This window comes from Panthera onca, chromosome B1, assembly GCF_046562875.1.
Source record: "Panthera onca isolate mPanOnc1 chromosome B1, mPanOnc1 haplotype 2, whole genome shotgun sequence".
Lineage (NCBI taxonomy): Eukaryota > Metazoa > Chordata > Mammalia > Carnivora > Felidae > Panthera > Panthera onca.
This window is the reverse complement of record NC_138342.1, coordinates 156018005-156043135: the sequence shown is the minus strand read 5'-3', so window position 1 is coordinate 156043135 and position 25131 is coordinate 156018005. Positions and strand designations below refer to the sequence as shown.

At 49.9% G+C, this 25131-nt stretch overlaps 1 protein-coding gene across 1 annotated transcript; it reads right to left on the bottom strand.

Annotated features, from left to right (window-relative positions):
• Window positions 1-7719: 7719 nt before the first annotated feature.
• On the bottom strand, window positions 7720-24492 carry CLU (clusterin). Its single transcript, XM_060653648.2, has 9 exons — window positions 24360-24492; window positions 20564-20695; window positions 19095-19243; window positions 15605-15775; window positions 13672-14080; window positions 12520-12624; window positions 9139-9368; window positions 8225-8400; window positions 7720-7969 (listed from the first exon to the last, which is right to left on the bottom strand). Exons 2-9 carry the CDS (start codon window positions 20655-20657, stop codon window positions 7960-7962), a joined length of 1344 nt encoding a protein of 447 aa, XP_060509631.1. The 5' UTR covers window positions 20658-20695; window positions 24360-24492; the 3' UTR covers window positions 7720-7959.
• Window positions 24493-25131: the final 639 nt, after the last annotated feature.

Below are 25131 nucleotides of genomic sequence, written 5' to 3'. Positions count from 1 at the left end.
ATTCTAGTTCAGGGAAACAAAATTAACATGCATAGGACATTAAATAGCAACAGCAGAGATAAGAAGAAGTGTCAGGGGAGTGGCACAGCCATGAAGACCTGGCCAGGGCACTTGGACTCAACTTCCTCAGGGAGGTTACTTCAGCCAGAACCAAGTTCATGACTATGAGAGCCAGAACGATCCCTTCAGCAGGACCGATTATATAGTTCACAGGTCCCAGAGCAAAACAATTAAAAAATTTCAACAGGTCTCCTGACAGCAGAGAATTAAATTAAACTTAGCATCCTTTTTAAAAAAATATTTTTTAAATATTTATTCAATTTTGAGAGAGAGACAGAGCATGAGCAAGGGAGGAGCAGAGAGGGAACCATAGATTCTGAAGCAGGCTCCAGACTCTGAGCTGTCAGTACAGAGCCTGGCTCAGGACTAGAACCCACGAACTGTGAGATCATGACCTGAGTCAAACTGGACACTTAACCAACTGAGCCACCCAGGCTCCCCAAGCTTAGCGTCCTTCTGAGCACCAACTGGTCCTGCTTGGAAATGTGTATCACAGGTATGGCAGCTAGTTTTATGTGTCAACTTAGTACACTCTAACACTGAGTTATTTAATCTAGGTATTGATCTGAACATGTTTTGTAGATGTGGTTTATATCTACAATCAGATGACTTTATGTAGAGGAAATCATTCTCAAAAATGTGGGTGGGCCTTGTGCTATCAGTTGAAAGACTTAAAAGCACAAACTGAGGTTTCTGGAAGAATAATAAACTCTGCCTCGAAAGTTCCTGACTGAGTTTCCGGACTGTGTGGCTGCCCCACAGATTTCAGGCTTGGGAAAATCACATGAACCAATTTCTTGCATGAATATGAAATACGAATTGGTTCTATTTCTCCAGAGGACCCTGACTGATACATAAGGGATGAGTAAAGTTAATAAAAAGACAAGCATAGGAGGGAAAAGCCTGAGGCTTTGGAAATCATGGAGCCCAATCTCTCATGTTCTACAGTTGAGGAAACTGAGGCTCAGAGAGGTGAAGAAATGTGTCCAACACCACACAGCAAGTTAAGAAAGGCAGCGTCTTCAAGCCTTTCAACCAAAGTATGTCTTGCAGCCCTTTATTTTCGAGAGTTTGAATTTTTAAAATCTATGAATGTTGCATTCTATTTCATTATGTAATTGTTTCAAGCTTTTGAGTAATATTTTACTTCCCAAATCTTTAAATGGCATTTCCGCTCTAGGAAGGAGTACCATGTTTGTTCTGTGGTCTTCTGGCCCCTCACATCTACCCCAGCAGGAGAAGTACAGATATTAAGGGACACACAGTGCAATGGCTTATGTCTGAAACCTTGAGATTCAGTAAAACTTCAATTCCTGGAATGCTAGGGCAAAAGAATATTCTGGAAATAGACTTTCTAATTATCAGAGAACCCAGATGTCTTTTCTGGCTCAGGCTTTGAGGAAGATAATTTACTCTTCCTTTGACTTGGGATCTTTTGATGCCTGAAGGTCATGCTTCCCCAAAATTCTTTTTTTTTTTAAGTCGATTTATTTTGAGAGAGTGTGCATGCACATGCATGTGCACGCAGAGGAGGGGCAGAGGGAGAGAGAGAACTGATGCAGGGCTCAAACTCACCAACCATGAGATGGTGACCTGAGCCGAAATCGAGAGATGGACACTTCACCAATCGAGCCGCTCAGCTGCCCCACCAAGAGATTCTGATTGCAGAATCCTTTTGGCATTGAGTCATGTGTACTGATCCACTTTGCTCTCCTTCCTTGATTCCTCCTTTACTTCCATCCCAGATTCCCACCGGCCGACCTCTCTTCTCTCCCAGTGGCCCCTTACGGTGTCAGCCTCAGGTAGCATGAGCCAGCTCTGCCCCCTTGGCAAACACTCTCATCTCAGGAGACCTGGAAAGTCATGGGTGCTGAGCTTGGGACCTGTGCTCCGAGACTGTGCTTGTAACACTGGACAGTGACCGCCTGCACCATCTAAAGAGACAGATGGAAGGATGAGGAACAGCGTCTCCCCTGGGCCAATGGGAAACTAAATTGTAGTGCAGCATCGGGGCTGCTGAGCCATGAGGGGTCTCAAGGTTACATTTGGGGTGAGAGGTCACCAGCCAGAAGAAAAGGTGCATATCCCACCAAGTAGAGCAGGTGAACTGTGGGCAGCTTCTCACCTCGGGTAGCCACCCAGCCCTTCATCCCACAGGGCGGAGCCAAGAATGGGAGGGGTCCGGTGAGCTCTGAGGGTTTCAGAAGGATGCATCTCCACCCAGAAAGTCTCCCCAAATGCAAAGACGTGAGACATTTAAAGACCCAAGACAGATGATGGCTCACTTCACTTGCAAATGTTTCTGCATGGGGAGAACCCAAAACTGAGTCAACCTGGTCACCTCATGGGCAGGGCCAAGAGGATAGATAAGGGGGTGGGTAGATAGAGCTGACTCGAGGGAGGGGGCATCGAAGGGCACGGGCGTGGGGGGCCCGGGGTGGGGGGGAGGCGGTGTGTGGAGCTGCAACACCACTTTGGGCTTCCCTCAAGGTCAGCAGCCACTGTCAGCCCCAGAACAGGACTCATGGTGCCCCCCTGTGGCAGCCGTCCTGACCCAGCTAAGGTACCCAGGCGGAAACCAAGCAGCCTGGCCCTGACCTAAACTGCCTAGCTGGCTAGTCCCAAACTAACAAGTGGCCAGAAATGCCACAGAGAAGGGAGCAGACCTTGAGGCGCTTGGGGGGGGGGGGGGGGGCGGGCAGCAGGGGAGAGGGGGTCGCTGAGAGGGAAGAGTTGTTTTTTTTTCTAATTTAACTTTATTTATTTATTTATTTATTTATTTTGAAATTTACATCCAAATTAGTATATAGTGAAGCAATGATTTCAGGGGTAGAGTCCTTAATGCCCCTTACCCATTTAGCCCATCCCCTTAGCCCATCCCCCTCCCACAACCCCTCCAGCAGCCCTCAGTTTGTTCTCCATATTTATGAGTCTCTTTTTTGTTGTCCCCCTTGGGAAGAGTTCTTTATGCAACCATAAGTTTCAAATTTAGAAGAGGTTCCTGGGTCCCCTACAAGGAAGATCTTACAAGGAAGATCTCCAGTTAAAAATGAGGCCCAAGGCAGGAGCTATCCAAGAACGGGGGAATGGAAGGTGGAAACATAGCTATGAGTACCCTAATCCCAAGGGGCCTTGAACCCATGGACGAAAGGAGCATAGAATAAAGCAGTCTGAGCATACCTGAGCCTGACTTATCTTAGTTTGACCCTGGTTTGCTTCCCCACGCGGCAGGGCTCTTCAGAGACACCTAGACATTTCCAGAAACTTCCAAAAGAAAATTATCAAAATTTGGGTGTGGTTTTTTTCACTGTTGACATCCACAAATGAATGCCTTTACACCCACACGGAGGGAGAGAACGATGTTCAAGATAACTGCAGGGTATTATTTTAAAGGTCAATACCTTGTGCACTCCATGCGGGTGGGCTGGTGACTGGATGCAGGTTTGGATTTGGAGAATGAATACCTTCCTTTGATGCCGTCAGTGCATCTCTGTGATTTTATACACATGCCGTCATATGCAAAGAGGTCAAAAGTCTCTTAATGAAGGTAAGGCTGAAGTAAGTGGCCTGCCTGTCACCAGTTACTGAAGAGACCAAGAGGAGATTGAGGGGGGAATGTCTGGTACTAGTTCAAGGTCAGCGTCTTTGCTCCCCCACGTGCTGGAGGCAAGGGATGAGAGCAGGCAGGTAACGCTGGCATCCTCTCCATCCCCGACCCCAGCCCCAGTGAGCTCTTCCCACCTTGGAGCAACCCCGACAGGTTGAAGGCAAACGTTGGCCGTCAGGGAATGGGCCTCAGAGCGGTGGGCGTGGGCAGGAGGAAGTGGGCAATTTGCTGTTGCCCACACAGCTCTGAGCGATGCCATAAACCTGGAGGATTATGACCGAGGGGTTGAGAATCTATCTCCCAGAGGCAGAGAGTTCATTATTAACCTCGTAAATCTGCTCCATGTGGTCTGGCATTTACTGATAGTACACTACTTGATTTGGTAATCATTAATTCCTTTAATAAGTGCTGCGGACCTGAGTCCTTTTCACATTGCCTTCAGAACGATTTCGTATTTCCTGGGTTTGCCAAGCTGCTCTCTTACAGCTAGAAGATACCAGGCAATGCTGGGTCTGGATAGGTTATGAACGTGGGGGGGCCTGAGCAGCTAGAACGGGGCAGTGAGGCAGAATCAGATCGGGGTTCAATCCCTACTCTGCCAACTTACCAGCTGCATGGCTGTGAGTAAATGGCCCCAATTATCTCTGCAGCCTGACTCTTAAGTGACCTCTCCCCACGACACTCCTTGTCCGGGCCTCATGCTTCATTGTGGATAAGAGCTTCTGGAATCTGTTAATTGTGGAGTTTCAACTCATTTGGGGGCACAAACATGAAATAATCTGATTCATTCTAAGGACTGTGCCCATCACTAAACAACATCTCAAGCAGACTGTTTAACTTCCTGGAAACATCACAGTTAATAAAACAGTCCGTTTTGTTTACTTTAGAATGTCAGTCTAATACCCAAACCTAGACTCTTCTCCTCCCCTGTGAGGGGAGTGGGGGAGGAGGGGAGGGGCACACTCTACCCTCCGGCACACCCCCAGCCCTGGGTTCTGAGAGCCCAGAGAGAACAGGAAGGGGCGTGGTCCAGCTCTGGACCCCTCCCATCCTCCGCTCTCCCTGCTCCAGCTATCTTGAGGTTATCTGAGGTGGGGCGGGGTCTTGCTTGGTCTGGTCACCGAGAGGGTTAGTGCAAGGTGGCCTCTTCTCCTTGTAGACAGGGTGATAGTTTCCTTGGTCGGCCTTTGAACTTCGCTTGGACACCCGTAGAGAGCAGTCCTTCTGTCTGACCTAGACCCCTGCCAAGCAGTCCAAGCCTCCAGCCCCCTCTCGGTGGGACAAAGGTACTGTTATATGGTGAGCATTTTCCTTTGATCCTGTCATCGTGACTCTGTGATCATCTGGAGATGACGTCAAAAGCCTAATTGGAGGCCCTTTGGGAAAGTGAAGCCCGAGCCAAATGGCCTTCCATTGACCCACAACCGCCACTTAGTGGTGAGCTCTGTTCCGCATCATGGGCAGCTTCCTGGCTCTCACCCCTCCTCTATTCCCTGCTACTTCACTGAGAAGGGTGGGCAACCCGAGGTCCCTTACAATAGCCCCTGTGGGGGGCGCCTGGGTGGCGCAGTCGGTTAAGCGTCCGACTTCAGCCAGGTCACGATCTCGCGGTCCGTGAGTTCGAGCCCCGCGTCAGGCTCTGGGCTGATGGCTCGGAGCCTGGAGCCTGTTTCCGATTCTGTGTCTCCCTCTCTCTCTGCCCCTCCCCCGTTCATGCTCTGTCTCTCTCTGTCCCAAAAATGAATAAAAAAACGTTGAAAAAAAATTTAAAAAAAAAAAAAACAAAAAAAACAAAAAAACAATAGCCCCTGTGGGGCACAAGGAACAGAGGGCAGATGTTCTTTCATCCAGACCCCTGGGTCACACACTTTTCTAATGAAGGCGACTCCTGGAAGCCTTTGTAATGTGCCTAGAGAGTAACCGTGGGACCTAATGGAATTACATGAAGCAATTGGCCCAAGTTGTAGAGCACTTTAGCTGGCCCACAGCTACTGGTACAGTTGCACAAGCTGCACACTGCGTAATTCCGGTGTCATTTCACCATGCAGTGAGCAGATTCCTTTTTGTTACAATTCCCTGGCAGAAGGCCATCAAGTGTCAGCACAAGGCCTAACTGCAGGTTGGTGGTGCCACCCTTTACCAGGCAGATACTAAGCCCTCTCTTCTCAGAACATCTGGCACTGTTCCCACTTTGCTCCAATAATCCTAGAAACCAAAAACCCAGGGCCGATTAGCACATGGTCCCCCTGCCAGAATTCCCCACATCTCATCCCTGCACCTTGGTGATCTCATGTCCTGCCTTGGTTTTTCTAGTGCCTCAGGCCAGGACTTCTGTCAGGGATGGAGAGACATCCAAGGACCCTCAACAAGGCCACCGTACAAAGGGGGAAAGAGGATGGACAGATTGGGTCCCAGCAAACTTCAGAGTAGCTTTAGACTATCTTTTAAGGTTCTAGGCTAGGACAGTTAAAAAAGTTTTAATGTTTATTTATTTTTGAAAGAGAGAGAGAGAGAGTGAACAGGAGAGGAGCAGAGTGAGAGGGAGACAAACAATCAGAAGCAGCCTCCAGGCTCCAGCTGTCAGCACAGAGCCTGACAGGGGGCTTGAACTCACAAACCACAAGATCATGACCTGAGCCGAAGTTGGACACTTAACTGACTGAGCCACCCAGGTGCCCCTAGCCTAGGAAATTTAAAGTAGACTGCATATGGACGCCTGGGTGTCTCAGTTGGTTGAGCACCTGACTTCGGCTCAGGTCATGGTCTTGTGGTTTTTGGGTTCGAGCCCCACATCAGGCTCTGTGCTGACAGCTGGAGCCTGGAGCCTGCTTCGGATTCTGTGTCTCCCTCTCTCTCTGCCCCTCCCCTGCTTGTGTTCTGTCTCTGTCTCTCTCAAAAATAAATAGACATTAAAAAATAATTAAAAATAAAGTAGATTGCATAAAAAGCAACATGTAGATACTGTGGCTGCCAGCATCTAGAGACATAATAGGAAACAAAAAATAAATTTTGAAATCTGGTATGTGACATTAATGTGATGTACAATTTACAATGAGGGTCATTTTAGCAAAATGCCTTCTGAGCTTGTAACCCTAATTAATACAGATCATTAAGTGAATCATACTAACTTTACTCCGAATTTCCTTGAGACTAATACTAAAATACCAGCTTCTTTGATGACCTAAGCCTTGCAGTCTGTTCCTTGTGTGGCAGAGGTCCTTATAACTTAAAGAAGGGAGAGAAAAGGAACAGGTGATGTAAGAATATTCTAAGCTTTTAATTTATGATGTAGACTTAGCTACAATCCTGGAATGCGGCCAGATGTTTTTTTCTTCGTACGAAGTATATTTGATGAAAAGAATTCTATGGCTACAAAATACTCATAAATGGAAATGCTTAGTAACTTAACGTTGAGGGAGGTACCACAGTTAGGTGGGGCCACCTGCTGGTAGCATGGGGTACTGCAACCCAGCCAGCCGGCAGACTAAGAAGTCAGATCTCACCATCAGAAAAAACCCAAGTGGAAGAGAAATCATGGTGGAGGGGACAGATGTAAGTAAGGGTTGTATGGATTGACAGCATACCAACAATGTCACGGTGAAGGCCGTGCCACAGGAATTCCAAGTGAAAAGGAAATCACCCCGTTTTGTCTTTTGGGGACTACAGTTTCCATTAGGAAAATAGCAATTGTATATTAAAATACCCAGTATGCCTTATTAGTACCCTCTCTTCACTCTGATTTTCAAGCTATTCCTTCAGATCTCGCCCCCCGCCCCCCTGAATCAGAATACATCAACGGTTTTATAATGGAATGGCCAAGATTCACTTTTCAGAAATTTATTTCACTTGGCTGTTCGAACACATTTCTCTCCTCCTAAAAGCAAGAATCCTTCGGTTTAACTTTGTCACGCTCCACGTATTCTCAATTATATGGTATTCCTTATACATCTTTGCTATTGCCTTTTCTTTTCTACTTCTTTTTTTTTCAATACCAAAATGCAGGCGTGTGGGAAATAGAAAAAAACAGCATAAAAGGAGGACACCCCAGAGCATTCTGATTACTGGCGGTTTTATTGAGTTAGTGGCACATGGGACTTCTTCCCATGATCAGCGAACGCAGGCATTACAGCGCGGAGTCCAGAGGGAGGAAAGGCTGGGTGAAGGGACAGGAGGGCCTTGAGGCAAGGCCTGGTCACTTGGTGACGTGCAGGGCTCTCTCTAGGGGCCTATCGCTCATCTTGGGGGCAACTGAACTCAGACACCCCCATGTTTGGAGAGGCAATGTTCACATCTCATTTCTCCCTGGAAATAAAATGAAGGAAAACGGAAGGTGAGGGCTCAATATTCACTGACAGGCAGCAACTGATACTCAACTTCTCCTCAACAAAGAAAGAACATCCTTCAAAGGAAAAGTAAAATGTCCACTGATTTTTCTGCCTTCGTGCCTGGGCTCTGGCTACTGGTGCCATCATTCCCAGGCTGGCTATGCTGCCCTGTTTCTGGCTCCTGCGGACCTGCTGGGCCCAGAAGGATGCCAGGTAAGGCCTGCATACTCACCCGTTCTTTTGACGGTATTCCTGAAGGGCCTTCTCTGCCACAGTCTCCATAAATTTAGGATTGTTCCTGGAGACTTCCTCTGGGACCATCACAGCGAAGGGGTCGGAATCAAAGAGCTTCACAACCACCTTAGTGAAGCCAGAGGGAACGTTGGAGTCAGAAGTCTGGGAGCTCACCTAGAAGGAAGAAAGGTAAGAGAAGGACTGAAAAACTGGTCCAGATGGACTCATTCTGCAACAAAAGCCAGGCAGAAATCTGGACAGTGGACCCCTTTTGCTTTTGACTGATTTTGACATCTGGACAACTCCGTGAACAGAAATGCCCGAGTTCAGAGACACTTGTCTGTAGGTACAAACATTGTCTGCAAATGACCAGCCTGTGGGGAGCCCCACAGAGACAAATGGGTCCTAAGCCACCATGTTTTCTTTGGGCAGCCACTGGCTTGGCCAGTGACAGAAAAGGAATCTGGGAAAGAAAAACAAAAAAAAGGTTCCCAGCACTAGAGAGAAGCTTTCTATCCCTGGTAGAGAATAAGGCCCCAGTTCATGAGGCATCCAACATAGCAAGGCAGCTTCGTGGAAAGAGCACAGGCTTTCTGGCCAAGCACACGAGTTCAAACGCCCAGGCGAGTCACCTACCGGTTATTAAACCTTGGGCACGCTGTTGAGTCTCTCTCACTTTCCTCAACCGTAAAATGGGGCCACGATGGTCTACATCTCACGGGGTCATGAGGCTTCCATGCAACCACGTGCATAAAAGCTCTTATGTTTCCTGCCATGTGACAAATGCTCGATCCAAAGCCTAAGGGCTGCCTTTAATACCTTCATCCCATTTACTCCCAGGGAAGGTTCCCATCGCCTCCGGACCGTGTCCCGGGCCCCCGAGCTTCGGTGCGTGGCCAGGACATGACTCACCGTAGTGACCTGGAGATAGAATGGGTCTTCACTCTGAGTGAGATTAGCCAGCTGGGACACCCAGCTAAACTGCTCGTTCAGCTGCTTCAGCAGAGAGGACGTGTTGAACATCTTCTCCTGGTAGGACCGAAGCAGCTCCTCGTACAGCTTGGTGAACTTCTCTGCCATCTGCAGGGAGTTGTTAAGTTCCTGCCGCAGCAGCACCTGAGAGGGGTTGCTGGCAGAACAGTCTGCCCAGAGATGGGGGGGAAAAAAAGGCAGAAATGTAAAGGGAAAGCTAAAAAAGGATAAAAACATGAATGGAAATCCGTCCTCGGAGCCAGGACCGAAAGCAGGGCTACTGTTAAGTACCGAGCCACAAACCACGTGTTGTCAGTCTGCAACGTTAACAGGGCTCACCCCGGAATATAAACCAGCACTCAGCTTCCTTCATCGATGAAGTCTTGCTCTGGAAAACAATGTCACCTGAACTAAACAGTGTCCTTAGAGACATCATTGATTTACCTTTGGGTGCAAGACCCTTATCCCTTTGGAAGACTGGTGACAAGCAGTGTGGACCACACTTTGAGAAGCACTGATCTCAGTCTCTGTGCTCAGACCCGGACCTGCTCTTGCTGCCCTCGTCCCTGGATGGATCATTTCCGGAGTGAGGGAGGGGTTACTTACGGCTACCCTTTGTGGGGACCTACTCGGTACCAGACACGACATAAGTGCTTTAGATAGCCCCTGTCTCCGATAATCACATCTATTCTGCCTTTAAGTATTACCAGCGATGAAACTGAGGCCCGCAGAAGTAAATCAATTGCCTAAAAGTCATAGAATGAATGATTCATGGGCTACTCAGAGTAGGCCCTTCCTACTCTGAGTCTATGGTTCTGGAAAATTCTCCAAGCCTGTCTTTGGAGCAAATCTGCAGAGCTGGAAATCCAGTGCCAACAGTCAAAAGAGGCAAAAGAGCTGGCCAGGGTCCTTGGGGCACAAAGCACAGCAGCCTGGTGGCTGGGGGTCCCGGCTTGCCCATCTTGGTCCTTGAATACTCACTGCAGGTTTCAGATTGAGAAGAGCTGGCAACTACCCACTATCTCTTTACAAACTACTGATTTTCTTTCCCTAATTGTTTCAAAACTCTCCTAAGGAGGGTGCATCCCCTGACTTGGGGAAGACAGATCTTTGCACACTGCATTTAATATAAGTGATTACCATAGGTATTGCAACTTCAAAAATGTTAGGTGGGGCAAGAAATGAAAGCCAGGTTGAAAAGACAATACAATGAATAATCTCAACTCTTTCACCAGAGAAGAATTAAAAAAATAAGGAAAGCCATTGAGAACCCAGACTGTCTGGAGCAGTGGATCTCAACTGGGGGCTCTGCTAACCCCCAGGGGATATTTGGCAAGGTCTGAAAACAGTTTTGGTTGTCAGGATTGGTGGGGAGGGGAGGCTACTGGTGCCCACTGGGGAGAGGCCAGGGGTGCTGCTAAACAGCCCACAGGGCACAGGACAGTGCCACACGACAAAAAATCATTTGGTGTGGACTGTCAGGAGTGCCAAAGTTGAGACCCCCTGGTCTAGAGTGTTCGGGCAGTGCGTGCTCATTTGGTTCAAGCACCTTCAGTAAGAGGTGCTGACTCTTTCTCCATGCAGAAGAGAAGGCAGTTTAGATAAGCTGCGACCAGTGACCATTAACCTCAGTGCTGGGTCGGGGGGCGTCTGGGTGGCTCAGACGGTTGAGCGTCCAACTCCTGATTTTGGCTCAGGACATGATTTCACGGTCATGGGTTCGAGCTCCGAGTCGGGCTGTGCGCTGACATCGTGCAGCCTGCTTGGGATTCTCTCTGCCCCTCGCCCCACCCTCATGCTCTCTCTCTCTCTCTCTCTCTCTCTCTCTCTCTCAAAATAAATAAATCAACTTGAAAAAAAAAACAATATCAGTGGTAGGGGTGCCAATTTGAGCCCTGGCATCTGTGCGTCTCTCTTCTGGCCCTAAACAGGACTTTCTTGTGGCAAAGCACTATGTAATTTCTGCAACTCTAACTACGATATTTTATGGGAAAAGCCCGGGAGGCTTGGTTGAGTACTCATCTACACTTCATACATCAGCCTCTCACAGCACTTGTATTTATTTTGCAGTGGCTTCTAAAATTATAGGAGTGAGGCTAGGAATATTTAACTAGACTCTGAAGGCTTGTCCTGGCAAACCCAAATGTATTAAGAACAAAGCCACAAGATTGATCTGCAATGTACAAGGGGAACAATTAACTCTTTCTGAGCACAGACTATTGTGTGCCAGGAACCATTCTAGATGCTTTGACAGCTGTTACTCAAAGTAACAAGAAACTAGTCAATGAGCAGATCTAACAAAACTGAGGGCAACAGCTGAAGGGAAGTACAGTCGACCCTCAAATGTGTCCACAGTGTGGATTCTATACCAGGCAGTACTGTGATGTAGTTTTTCTCTTCTTTATGATTTTCTTTCTTTTCTTTCTTTCTTTCTTTCTTTCTTTCCTCCTTTCTTCTTTCTTTCTTTCTTTCTTTCGTAAGAGAGAAAGCAAGAGTGCGGGAGGGAGTGGGGGAGGGGTAGAGACAGAGGAAGACAGAGAATCCGAAGTGGCAGGGCTCGATCTTATGACTGTGAGATCATGGCCACCGGACACCCCCTCTTCTTTATGATTTTCTTAATCTCTTTTTTTCTAGCTTACTTGAAGAATACAGTACATAAGACACGTTGAATATGAACTACGTGTTAATAGACAGCTTACGTTATCGCCTCCTTTTACCCCCTCGTTGTTCAAGGGTCAATTATATTTCCTTTGCTTCGGACCAACCACTACCGGTGACCCATGTGTTCTGGGGACAGAACACCAAACACTGGTTAAAAACATGTCCCAAACACCTAGCTCTCCAACATAAGGGTGTCCTATAATCTTAAGAAGTTACTCAACCATCCTGTGACTACGAGCTTTTCACCTCTGTTAAGACAGGGACAATAACTGTACCTAACTCAGGATCATTCTGAGGAAGTGAGTAAATGTTTGCCAAGTGTTTATAGTGGTGCCAGCCGAACACACGGTAAGTGTTTGTTAACCAGAATACGTATTCTCTAAAGTTCCATCATCTGCAGGGGAAAATGAGGAGGTCTACCAGGCTGGGCCCTGGGGAAGAAGATAACTGGGGAAATCAAAGAATGCTGTCTCCCGATTTCAGGGACAGCCCTCCATCTTAACCCGTGTCTACAGATGAGGGGCCCAGGTGGAGCAGGGCCGAGGACCGTCCCCAGTGCCACAGCCAGAAGGCAGCAGAGTGGAATTTCAAGTCCCATGTGTCCGACCCCATAAAGGGAGCCCCAGTGAGGGACCAGGGACCCAGGGCTCCCCGACTCACCCACTGACAAGATCTCCTGGCACTTGTCACACTGGTCCTTCATCCTCAGGCACCCCGTGGAGTTGTGACGGATCTCCTTGCACACCATACGGTCTTGGTTGTCTTCTGGAGACACAGGAGGGAAGGGGGAGTCATGCTGATGGCCCACACAGAGCAATATAGTGATGGGCCACCCCGACCTCACTGATCCTTCCACGCTCCCGTTTGCCCCCCTGAGATGCAGGTTGGAAAGTAGTCATCTGCCTGCAGACTGATCGGGGCTCCCCACAGAAGGACCAGGAGCTGGCTCCCAGGGCCTCGCCTCCCACCGTCTCTGGGGGATGAGACCCTCCCGCTGCCACACTGCCGTTAGCTCCACGGGCCTCTCTTTGGCATCAGAACCCATTTTTGCTTTGCATTTCATCTGGCTCGTTTCTCTCCCCCTAGCCAGTCAGCAAGCCCCTTGAAGGCAGGAATGGGATCCTCCTTTGAGCCGCCTTATAACACAGGGCTCCCCCCATTGCGGATATGCAGTAGATGCTGTTCAATTCAAGGTCCTTCTGTATTTCCAGACCATTTCAAGCCAACACACTGCAGCATTTAGGAGATGGTGTTGGCCAACTACGTCTATTAGTTCAACGAAGGAAATCAGTTCTAAATATATTGACTTTTCATGTCCATATTAGACTTCATTCCCTGAAAAGATATTCACTGCATGCTCATTCTCCACCAAGGCCCCAAGGTTATAGCCATGAACGGTTTTCTAAACTGTAATATGTACTCATTATATAATTGGTCACCAATATATGCATGGCATCCACATAAAGCCACCTGCATTCCCGAGAGAAAGGCTGTCTGGTTCTCTCGAATGGACTAATCAATGTCATGACCACCAGTTGCTGGGAGGGGCATGGTAAACTTGGAAAGAACAAGGTTCCAAGTCTGGCAGGGCTAAGTTTGACCAGGTCATACTTTTCCGGCTGTGAATACTTGGACACACTCCTTTACTGTCATAATTTTCTCCTCCTTAAATGGGGATAATACCATTCATGGAGTTGCTGGGGGAAATAGAGATGACACACACCAGGCCGCCAGCAATGTTCTTAGACTCTACTGAGCTTCTCAATAACCTGCTAGTTCCCATCCCTTAGGAAGAATGAGACATTTTTTCACCTTCTGTGAATTCCATCGGAAAGTGGTAGGGAATTCTCTGGAGGTTGATGTCCATGGCCTGTTGAGCCTGGTGTATCATGTCGAAGAAGGGTTGAAACATGTCGTGGAAGTTCAAGGGTTGGAATGCAGGGAAAGGCATTACGTTCCGGGCGAAGCGGGACTTGGGATTGAAGAAGAAAGGCCTCCTCTGTAATGAGCTGAAGGGTGAGTAGTGGTAAGTATCCTGGGGCTCACGGGTGAAGAATCTGTCCTGGAAAAGCTCGTCCATAATTCTGGATGCCCGGTTGAAGCTGTCCTGCATGACGTCCAGGGCGTGGGTCTGCTGCCGGTCGTTCTCCAGCAGGGAGTCGATGCGGTCGCCGTTAATCCAGAAGTAGAAGGGAGAACTCTGGTTCAGGAACTCCTCAAGCTGTAACAGGCAAAATGGGCAAGTTAGAAGGTTGCTAAGGTCCCAGCCTCCTCCTGGCCTCCTGCTTGTTGAGAAGAGCCGATCCTGACCCCTCACTGCCCTTGGGGCTCCTCAATCATAGCACGTGACCAAAGGTCCTGCTGGGACTGGCTCCCTGGCCCCCCAACTGGGGGCCAATGCCCTTCCATTCTACCTGCCCAATGGGGAAGAATTTAGGAAGGCCTCTGAGGCCACGAGATGCACAGACCCCCATCACCTGAGACTAGCCTCTTCTTTGACCACGAAGGATCCCACACCCCTGTTCAGCCAAGGGCCAACTGACAGCCTTCAGTTCATGAGCTCCAACCAGGCGAGGCCCTCAGGGGAGGATGAGATCAATATTCATGTGCCAAAGTTCTTAACTCCTTCTGCCTAAGCGGGCACAAGGATTTGCTGTACTACAAAGCTGTTACATTACCCAGCTAATAATTTCTAGAGAAGAACCTTCTAACAGATGGCCAATACCTGGCACATGTGCGGTCCATGACTTCACATTTGTGCACTCGTAGCAACTGATGATGGGCGCTCCGGGGGCCCCAGTGCAGCCGCAGCCCGACTGATCAGTTGCATCAGGGCTTGTGAAAGGAAGCTGTGATGCTGTGATTTGTAGTAAGAAATGTATATTTGGTCTTCGTGGGGTTCCTAAAGCCCTTAGAATTTCCTTCCAGGAGAGCAATAAAGGCCTTTTGTTATGTTAATGAGGCGGCTTTTGGAAAACACTTAAGGATGGGGGCTGGTAGCCAGAGGAACGAACCCGGATGCCCCGGATGCCCGGATGAGAACAATTAGAGGGTGGAAGTTTTAATCCCACCTCCTGATGTCGGGGGCGGGGAGGGTGGGGGGGGGTGCGGGGAGGGTCTGGAGGTTGAATCCATCCGCAATGGCCAATGATTTTATCAATCATGACCACTGAAGGAAGATTCCATAAAAATCCCAAAAGGATGGGCTTGAGGAGCCTCTGGGTCGGTGTACATGTGAAAACACTGGAGAGGGGCGCCCTCTCAGAGGACGTGTTAGCTCCCCACCTTTTCCCCACACCTTGCCCTATGCATCTCTTCTGGTTTTTCTGAGTTATAGCCTTTTATCAGAAACCAATAACTTAGTAAGTCAACTGTGTCTCTGAGCTGTGAGCTGCTCTGGCAAATTAATTGAACCCAAGGAGGGGATTGTGGGAACCTCCACTCTGTAGCCAGTCGGACAGAAGCACAGGTGACAAGCCAGGCTTGGGATGGGCGGCTGAAGCTAGGGGGTGGGGAGGACGGTCCTGTGGGCCTGAGCCCTTACCCTGTGGGATCTAATGCTGCCTCCCAGGTGGACAGTGTCGGAATGGAGCTGAAGCGTAGGCTGCTGTGGGGGAATTGCTTGGCGTGAGGAACACCCCCCGCGCATCGGAACTGGGTGTAGGACCATAGAAGCATATTTCACTCAGTTCTCCGCACCCCCCACTCAGAGCCTAGCTGTCCTCAGCGGCGCGTCCCCTTTCACCTGTTGGCCAACCAGGCCCGAGCCGCTTCTGCAGACGCGAGCGTAGAACTTCATGCAGGTCTGTTTCAGGCACGGCTTACACTCCTCCCAGAGGGCCATCATGGTGTCATTGCACACCCCCTGGGACGCCTTCAGCTTCATTTCAGAGTCCTTGGTATCACTTAGGGCATCCTACAGGGGGACACGAGGCCAGGTTAGCCACGCGGAAACCACAGGCTTCACGCTTTCCAAGGGCGCACGGCGATGCCTGGCCCTCCACTGCTCAGGCGGGTCTTTCCAGGGCTGGCCACACAGCGTGCTTATTTCCTCCTCTGGCTCCTATATCCCTCACTTGCCTGGATTTCCCTCCCCACCCAGCTCTAAATACCTTCCCAACTTCAAGACCCCGCTCTTCCTTACAGTTTTGTCCAGCCACTAGAACCCATGTAGATATCCCCTTCCTCTGATGCTGCACTTAGTCTCGACCCCAGGATTTACCGCTCCCTTATACCTAACTTTCTCTTCTCCACTTTTGGGGTTTAAATGTTGTCTTCCAAAGCTTCCACCGATGTCCTGAATCTTATTTGTCTATTGCAGCCACAGTCCCTGGCATGCAATGAGAATAAGCAAGCTTTCTTGATCAAAGTCACTGGGCATCTGGGTGGCTCAGTCAGTTAAGCGTCCGACTTCCACTCAGGTCATGATCTCACAGCTTGTGAGTACGAGCCCTGCCTTGGGCTCTGTGCTGACAGCTCAGAGCCTGAAGCCTGCTTCAGATTCTATCTCTGTCTGTCTCTGCTCCTCCCCTGCTCTCTCTCTTTCAAATATAAATAAACATCAAGAAAAAAATTAAGGTGGCTCAATCAGTTAAGCATCAGACTCTTGGTTTCAGGTCAGGTCATGATCTCACAGATGGTGAGTTGAGCCCTGCATCAGGCTCTGTGCTACTTGGGATTCTCTCTCTCCCCCTCTCTCTGCCCCTCCCCTGATTGCTCTCTCTCTCTCTTTCTCAAAGTAAATAAATAGCCTTAAAAATTTTTTTCTTAATTAAAAGTTAAAGTCACAACAACTACCAAAACTCTCTCGTACATCCATGTCACTTGGTCCAATAATTCTATAAGAATCCATCCCAAAGAATTCCTGCCATAAAGGGAAAATCCCTATGCATGAAGATATTTGTTAAGTATTCATTTATGGCAGAAAAAAAATACTGGAATCAATCCGGATGCTTAAAACTAGAAGGCCAGTGAAGCAAATTGTGGTCCACCCAGAGGCTGGACAAGTAGTTTGGCAGGGGTGTTCGTAGTTAAGTTTTAAATAGCGTAACAAGCACTTTTCCATGTTAACAAACCGTGATTTTGAGTATAGCGGCTGTCAAAAGAATATAAAGGGGAAAATGTAGTAAAAAACGAATCACATGTTAACAGTCCTCAGGTAAGAGGGTTATGGAAAACTTTTCCTTTTCCACTTTTCTATATTAAAGTCTCAACAAATGAATGTATTAACACTTCCAAGAAGAATGAAGTAGACCATCCACACCACAAAGCAAATCTACACTGTGAAGAGCTGACCAGGAAGACAGGGACTTCCAAGAGATCCCTCCTCTGTTCCAGGTCCCCTCCACCCCTGGTACCCTGCTGCTGCTGGAAAGGCCACCATACCTCTTACCAAGCCAATTCACGACCATCAACTGCCCTGCCCACTTCCTCTCTTTCCTGTTCACATACTGAAGAACTAAGAAGCAACGTAGTCTTGGGGCACCTGGGTGGCTCAATCGGTTGAGCGTCCAACTTCGGCTCAGGTCATGATCTCACAGTTTGTGGGTTTGAGCCCCTCGTCGGGCTCTGTGCTGACGCCTCAGAGCCTGGAGCCTGCTTCAGATTCTGTGTGTGCGTGTCTCTCTCTCTACCCGTCCCCTGTTCACGCTCTGTCTCTGTCTCTCAAAAACAAATAAATGTAAAAAAATAAAATAAAAAGTAAAAATAAGTAATGTAGTCTTTTCTTGAACTTGATGTGCTTTTATCACAGAATCTGGATTGTAGAATATCCAACTGTGATCATGACCACAAAAACTCCAGAACAAGACTTGCCTGCCACCTCTACATGAGCTACTTGAGGATTCTCATAAAATGGTGAGAAAAAAACCACTGAGGCCAAGGAAGGGCACTAAGTGTCAAAAGAAAGAGCTGCCTCCAGGCCAGCATTTCCTGAAGCAGCTTCCAGGGAATTGTGCTAAAAGCTATCAGGGGGAGAAAAAAGGATGCTCTGATCAATTCCATTTGGAAAACAAAGGGTTAAGTGAAATTACACAAACTTCTTCGCTGCAGAACTTCTCAGAGCCTTTATTTTATGTATTTATTCTTTATTATCTTTTTTTTTTTTTTTTTTTTTTTTAGCTTTTAAAAGTTAAAAAAAAATTTTCTAGGGAGAGAGCACATGAGCAGGGGAGAGGGGCAGAGGGAGAGAGAGAGAGACTCTTAAGCCTGATGTGGGCTCACAACTGTGAGATCATGACCTGAGCCAAAATCGAGTCAGATGCCTAACAGACTGTGCCACCCAGGTGACCCCTCAGAGCCTTTAAAATGCTTTACTATGGGGGCTCTGGGTGGCTCAGTCGCTTAAGCATCCGATTTCAGCTCAGGTCATGATCTCACAGTTCGTGGGTTTGAGCCCCGCGTCGGGCTCTGTGCTGACAGCTCAGAGCCTGGAGCCTGCTTTGGATTCTGTGTCTCCCTCTCTCTCTGTTCCTCCCCCACTCATGCTCTGCCTCTCTCTCAAAAATAAATAAACATTAAAAAAAAATTTTTTTTAATGCTTTACTATGCATTATGGGTCATGAAGGTAGCAGGTGACCCTGTCTTAGCATTTCGTTCATTAGGGGGAGGGAGGCAATGGGAGGAGGTTTTTAGGGTACACTTAAGGAGACTATTGATTTTTAAAATAAGTTGTTTATTGCATTGTGGTGTTTTAGTTTTGTTGAGTCATTAAGCACAGTCTAGACCCGCTATTTTCACTATTGGACTTAGGTGTCTCTTCATGAAATAGTCAGAACTCTAGAAAGCCGGGAGGCAATACGGGTGTGTGCCTGCCTTAACCCCAAAGGTATTGTCCCTACTAGATAAGCTTCCTGCCAGCAGGGCCCCATCCCCCTCCTGACCTGGGACAGACCTTATCCAAAGCCTACCTTGGAGCTTGCATAGTCAGGGTTTAGAAAAATCTATTGAAGTGAATCCTGGCATCATCAGGCCCTGCGCCAGGCTGGTAAAAAAAAAAAACAAAAAAAAACAAAAAAAACCCAAAAAACCAGATCCAAGATCTCACCCCTTGAAGCTTTCAAAAGCAAAGAAACTCTCCCTATTTATTAACTGCAGCCCCAGCATCAGCTGACACCGGCCTGGAAGGGCTGAGGGTCACCCTGGCAACCCAGCAGGGCCCCACAGGAGCCCCGGCCACCCCTCCTCTCTAGCAGGGGCAGCCAAGGGGGAGGGTGCGGTCACCTGGCTGTCCTCACCTCTTTCTTCTTCTTGGCTTCTTCTAAGTTGCTGAGCAGGGATTTGCGCTCTTCGTTTGTCTGTTCTATCAGAGTCTTTATCTGTTTCACGCCCTTGAGGGCATTTTTAATTTCCTTGTTAATGTACTTACTCCCCTCGGTGGACATTTCTGCAAGAGAAGGGTCGGGAGGTAGAAGGAGGAGAGAGGACGAGACTGCGGCGGAGATGGGGCATGTAACCCTAGAACCATCTGGAAGGGTCGGGGAGGCCAGCTGGGTGTAGGAGCTGCTGGGGCTGGCAGTGCCCACCCTGGCAGGCAGCCTTCGGGCCCCAGCTTTGCCCTGACACGGGTTCCCATCCCAGGGCTTATTGTGGACCCAGGGCCCACGTAGCGACTACACCAGCGGCTCAGGAACACAGCCCGCTGGAGCGGGCACACCCCAGAGGAGGGACAGCAAGCAGCACCACGCCACAATGCCCCTGCGGCTCTAGAGAACCAGCCTGCCCAGCTGCAGAAGAAATCTTTCAAGGAAAACAAAAAATCCCGGAAGTAAAATATTATCTTGGATACAAGTGTTTCTGGAATTCGGCTTAGCCGCACGTCTGAACTTCTTTATTCCACAGTTCCAGGTGATGGGGGACACAAAGATGAACGAATGGCACCGTTCTGAGAGGAGACTGCGATCAAGACACAACACCGAGTGACAAAGGCAATGAGACAGTGTCCCGAAGAGCTGAAGGAGTAACAGCTAAGGCTTGTCTGGCGGTTATCCTGGGCCGGACACTGAGTCCGGCCACTTCACGCGCCTTTTATTTAATACTCTCTGTGCTGGCATCGTGCCCACTGCATACATGAGGAAAAGGAAGCACAGTGAGGTCAGATACCTACCCCAGGTTATACAGCTAGGGAGTCACAGAGGTATCAGATGCATACCCAAGTCCGATCTCAAAGTCTGAGTTTTCAACTACTGCCTGCAGAGAAGCAGTCAGCTTGCAGGACAAGGGTGGGGAGGAGGGAGGACAGGTTTCAGGAAAGGCCTGGCGGAGGAGGGGACCCCCGGCTGGGCTCTGAAGGAGGACATTTCTCCCTTCCTGGATATGGAGCATTGAGTTTCTAGGTGGACTGGTATCAGATACATACAGCAGGCGCCATGGAAACTCAGAAATGGAAACTCACAAGGCGCAAATGATCCAGGCTTCATAGACCTTTGTGGACAAGGTGGGGGCACAAGACAAGCGGACTGGTGAGGGAACAGCCCAAAAGGAATACAGCAGCATCCAGTGCTTTCTGAGCACTTAAGATACACCTGAAAAACGTCTAGGAGTAACCTGACCACAAAGAACCTAGGCCAGGCAGCTTGGAGAGACGAGGCTCCGGGAGAGGCCGGCCCCAGCCAAGCAGACCTGATGCGCAGGAGAAAACGGTCTTTACCACTTGGGGCCCTGACAGTGAGGAAGTGTGGCCTAGGGGAACCCCTGCTCCACTTACCCTGGAGCTCTGCGTCTGAGACCGCCTTGTCTCCCAGAACCCGTCCATTCTCACAGGTCAGCAGCAGCCCCACCAACAGTAGGAGAGTCTTCATTGCGTCCGGCTCTCCAATTCTGGAATCCCAACAGGCCTCTGTTTGTAGAGAACAGGAGACTGTCATGGTAACAGCTAGACAGCCCGCTGGTTTCCGGCCCAGCCTGCAGCCTACAGCAGCTTCCCTGGAGCCCTGCCTTCAGCCAGCCCCTGAGCTGGCAATGCTGTGTTTTTATCCCTGGGGAAATTGGGAGAAAAGATCAGTCTTGCCCCCGGACACCTTCAAAAGAAAGCAGAGGCGGTGGAGGAGCCATAGGAGAAGCAGCCTAAGGCAGAAGAAAGGAGAACTCTGAAGTCAGAGCCCTGGGCTCAGGTCCAGCCCTTCCCCTCCTCCCCACCCTCCTCCTCCTCCTCCTCCTCCTTCCCCTCTTCCTCCCCCTCCTCCTCCCCCTGAATCGCTGACTAAGACTGGACACTGCTTTCTGCATCCAGAAAGGACGTCTATCTGATGATACCTGCTCATATCAAATAAACCCTCAAAACACCTCTCTGGGATGACTCACCCGGCCCTCTCCGTCCCCACCCCTAACGCCCTAACATGGGGATGGCCTCCCAGAGCTCAGCAGCCCCCCTGCTGTGTGCACCACTAATCCTACCCATAGGCATCACCAGTCAATCACAACACCTTTTTCTCCACTGAGCCTTAACACCACCTAAAACTGCTTTTTAAGACTCAGAGGCAGTGACAGCCAACCCTTTGGGTCGGCAAAGGACAATAAATCCCATTTGCCATCCTTGGCATGAGACGTGAGCCAGGCGGCATAGATTTGGGGTATAAATACAGGAGAGCAGAGGGTGGGGCAATTGTGCTCAGAGGGGGGAGAGAGAGAGAGAGAGACAAAGTCAGGGGGTTAAAGGTGGGCCCCCTGCCTCCCCAGGAGAAGTTCCCTCTGGATGGACATGTGCCTCGGCCCTGCCAGGTCTCTTTCACAGGGCTGTTCCCTTTAAGCCCACAGTAGGGTGCACTGCCAAGGTGCCCCTGCCACCACTCAGCTGACTGCTCAGAGCCCAGGACAGCCCAGTCTTACACAATGGACCCTTTCCCAGAAGCTGAAGTTGTTGCCTAAAACAGAACCCCCCTCCCCAGCAGCCCGTCTTCTGGCCTCCCCCTCCCACTGCTTATCTGAACTCACTCATTTCCCATAACAGAGCAGGGAGGTGGGGTTGCCCCCCTTCCTGAAATCGTGAACATCTACAAACTGCCCTCAGCTCAGCAGGCCCGTATGGACACTTGGTAGCACATTAATAAAGGAAGCCTCTCCCAGAAAGTAATTAGTAAAACAGCCAAGCTGTGGTTCCTTGACTGGCCACACAGAGCAAAGGAGCAGCGTGGGAGAAGAGAGTGGGTCATTGCCTTCCCCAAAGACAGGGTGGGTGGCTGAGTCGGGGTGCTATTTCAGGCCTGCCAGAAGGCCCAGGGCTCCTGGGCTCTGCCCTAGCTGCTCACTGAGGCCTGAAACACCTCAGAGAGAAACAGAGCTTTTGTTAGGCCAGAGAGAGAAAGCCAGCAAGAACACCTCTTGGGAAGAGGCCCCTGGATACTTCTCAGAAATTCATACAAGAGCCTCAAAAATAGGTTTGGACCAGAAGAGCACTGAATGAGGAGTCCAGAAACCCAGCAGCCAGTACAGAGACTCCCATCAAGAGCCTGGGGTCCACTGGGGGGCCAGCAAGTCCTGAGCTGAGAAAAAGATCAGTCTCCTGCCCCATCGCTCCATCTCAACGGTGGGGGAGGGGGGAGAGGGGAAGCAGGACTCTGAGACGAGATAGGGGCTCCCCAAGGTCGGCAGCAGGCTGGCCACCCCAGGATGAGAACCCAAGCCCTCCCAGCCTCCAGCCCAGTGTTCTTTCCTTGACACTAAGTCAATTAAATCTGAGCCTTAAGTGTCCTCATCTGTAAAACGTCCCCAACAAGGACCTCAGAGATGGGACTGTGCTCTGTAAATACTGGGGTCTTATATAATCATAGTAAATTCTGACGATGTCGAAATCTGACCCAGGACCAATTGTGGGCTTTAGCAATATCTAACGGGGAAGTGGGGGGAGGTGGCATGTTTGGAGAGGGTCAGAGGGACTGAAACGGGCACCCGTGGTCCCTCCTTGTGTGGTTTTGCTATTAATGCAATGATCAGCTCCTTTACAGTACCTACGAATCAGCCTGAGGTGGGGGGGGGGGGGGGGCTGGGCGGCGGCGGGGCGGGGGGGGGGGGGGCGGGGGGAGGGTGTCTCATTATCATGCTGACGCTAATTCCGAATGTGAGATTGATACCACTAGTTCATGGATGGCACTGGAACGGGGGCTGGACAGGGAACTGCTTGCCCTCAGACTGCCTGCGACTGTCCTGGGGGCCTGGCTGCCAGTTGCTCTGATTGGACAAGCCCAGCCAAGGCCCTCCTTTTCCCCACAGCCCCCAGGCAGGCTCTTTCCCCCAAGGAGGCTTAACCCTAGGAGAGGGAACCACGGGAAGGACACAGGCACCTAAGTAAGTGGTCACGCAGCTAGTGAGCTGCACGGTTTTTAAAGCCCGAGGCCCAAGCTCCTATCGAACCTCCTCCCCAAATGTAGAAACTAAAGGAGAAAGAAAAATAATACACCTGAAATTTACACCATCCAGAGGCAAATACTAGCACTGTGGTATATTTCCTTTTATTTTCTATGGATTTGTATACAATTAGATCCCTTACACCCACTACCTCCATAGAGTCTTTAAAAGCACCCTTTTGTGGCTGTGTAATAGTCCATTTTCTGGTGTGCTCTATTTCACACGGTGGGGCATTTAAATTGTATGTAGTTTCACACTGTTATTATAATGAACACTCCTGGCAGTATCCTTTCATTGTATCTGTACTTATTCTTAAATTCTTAACCTCTCTCTTTTAAAATCATCATCATCATCATCCTCAGCAGCAGCTTTTTTTTTTTTTTCTTTTTTCCTTTTTTTTTTAGGTCCAGAAATTCTGGAAGATCAAGGCTTCAGTTCTAATCCCGATTCTGACACCTACTTGCTGTTTATCTTGGGAGACGGTCCTAAACCTCTCCAGGCCTCAGATTATCATCTATAAAATGAGACAGTTGGATCAGACGTCTGAGGTCTGATGGAGTATGCCTGACTTTTCTCTGATGCATCCTGGTGCGTTCGGAAGCAGTAAGAGTGGGATTTAAGTGGTTGCAACATGTATTTAAAATCAAAACATAAACACACTATGGAGACAACTAGAGAATTCTCGGGAGCAAACAGGATGCTTCAAGCTGGCTAGCTGACAATCATCACTGGAGATCAGTACCTGTACAAGGAAGATGCTGCAGGCAGGCCCTTTGCGGGCACCCGGCTCCGCCACTCACTAGTCTGGACCACCGGCTTTAGGCATTAGTTCTCCAAGTCTTTGTCTCCCCATCTTTGCAGGAGGGTCATTACACCTGTCCTATTTAGCCCATCCAATTGTGGCTGGAGCTGGCGAGCGCCGGAGCTCCGGAGCCCCGGCCCTTGCGCCACCCCCGGCAATTCCGCCTCCGGCTCGGCGGCCTAGTGATGAGGCTCGGACCACCTCCCTTCCCCGGTTTCCCGACTCCATCCAAAGCGCGGCTGTGACAGCCTTGTGAGTACCAGCGATCTTCCCGTCCTCGCCTGGGTGCCACCCCCGCCCTCCCGTGGGTCCCGATGGGGCTCTGCCCCGGGTAGGCGAGGAGGTGGGGACATCTCACCGGTCAGCGGCGCCCGGCGACGGTGCGCTGCTCCTGGCGACGCGTGCTGAGCACCGCGAGGCGCGCGTATTTATAGCGCTCAGCCTCGTATACACCCCCTTTGGGGCTGGCTGCAAACCTGCATGACTCACGCCCAAAGAACGCCGTGGAATTCACCGGGAGCTTTCTGGAAGCTGGCGCCAGAGGAGATGCGGAGGTGGGGGGTGGGGGAGTGCTCCGGTACAGCACCCGGCGGGGGGCGCGTAGGGTGGAGGGGAGGGGAGGCAGGGCATCTGCACCGCTAAAGGCCAGACAGACGCTCCATGCCGCCGAGCACCGCTCCCCAGGGGGTCGGAGGGAGGGGCTCAGAGTTGGAAGACGGTGCCCCCAGGAGGGGAGAGCTTGAGTTAACATAAGGCCGCTGGGCGAACCCTCCACAGGGTTCCAGGGGTGCACTGCGCTCCTGAGCGGTTCCCAGTCCAAAATAAAATCTCACGGCTCTTTTCACATTGAACGTGAGCCATTCCTCTTGTTCCACTGAAGTAGAAGAAGCATCAGAAATAATGCGGGTGGGATGGGGAGGGTGTTGTGCTAGAGAAGAGCACCTAGGAAGAAAGAAACGATTTCTCCAACCCCACAGTGACCAACTCCACCCAACTCCCCCCAACTCCACCACAGTGACCCCCGGTGGTCCTTTGGCAGACCTGCCGGCCAGGAGGAAGAAGAAATGTGTTTTTAGCCATGAGCAGAGGGCTCATTTGGGGAACCAAAAGGCCCCCTGAACCTTAAGCAA

Coding starts and splice junctions, on each gene's coding strand:
- CLU (XM_060653648.2), bottom strand. CDS start 20,657: ATGAAGACTCTCCTACTGTTGGTGGGGCTGCTGCTGACCTGTGAGAAT. Junction 19,244..20,563: donor CTCAGACGCAGAGCTCCAGG/GTAAGTGGAGCA, acceptor CTTCTCTTGCAG/AAATGTCCACCGAGGGGAGT. Junction 15,776..19,094: donor AAGCCAAGAAGAAGAAAGAG/GTGAGGACAGCC, acceptor GTCCCCCTGTAG/GATGCCCTAAGTGATACCAA.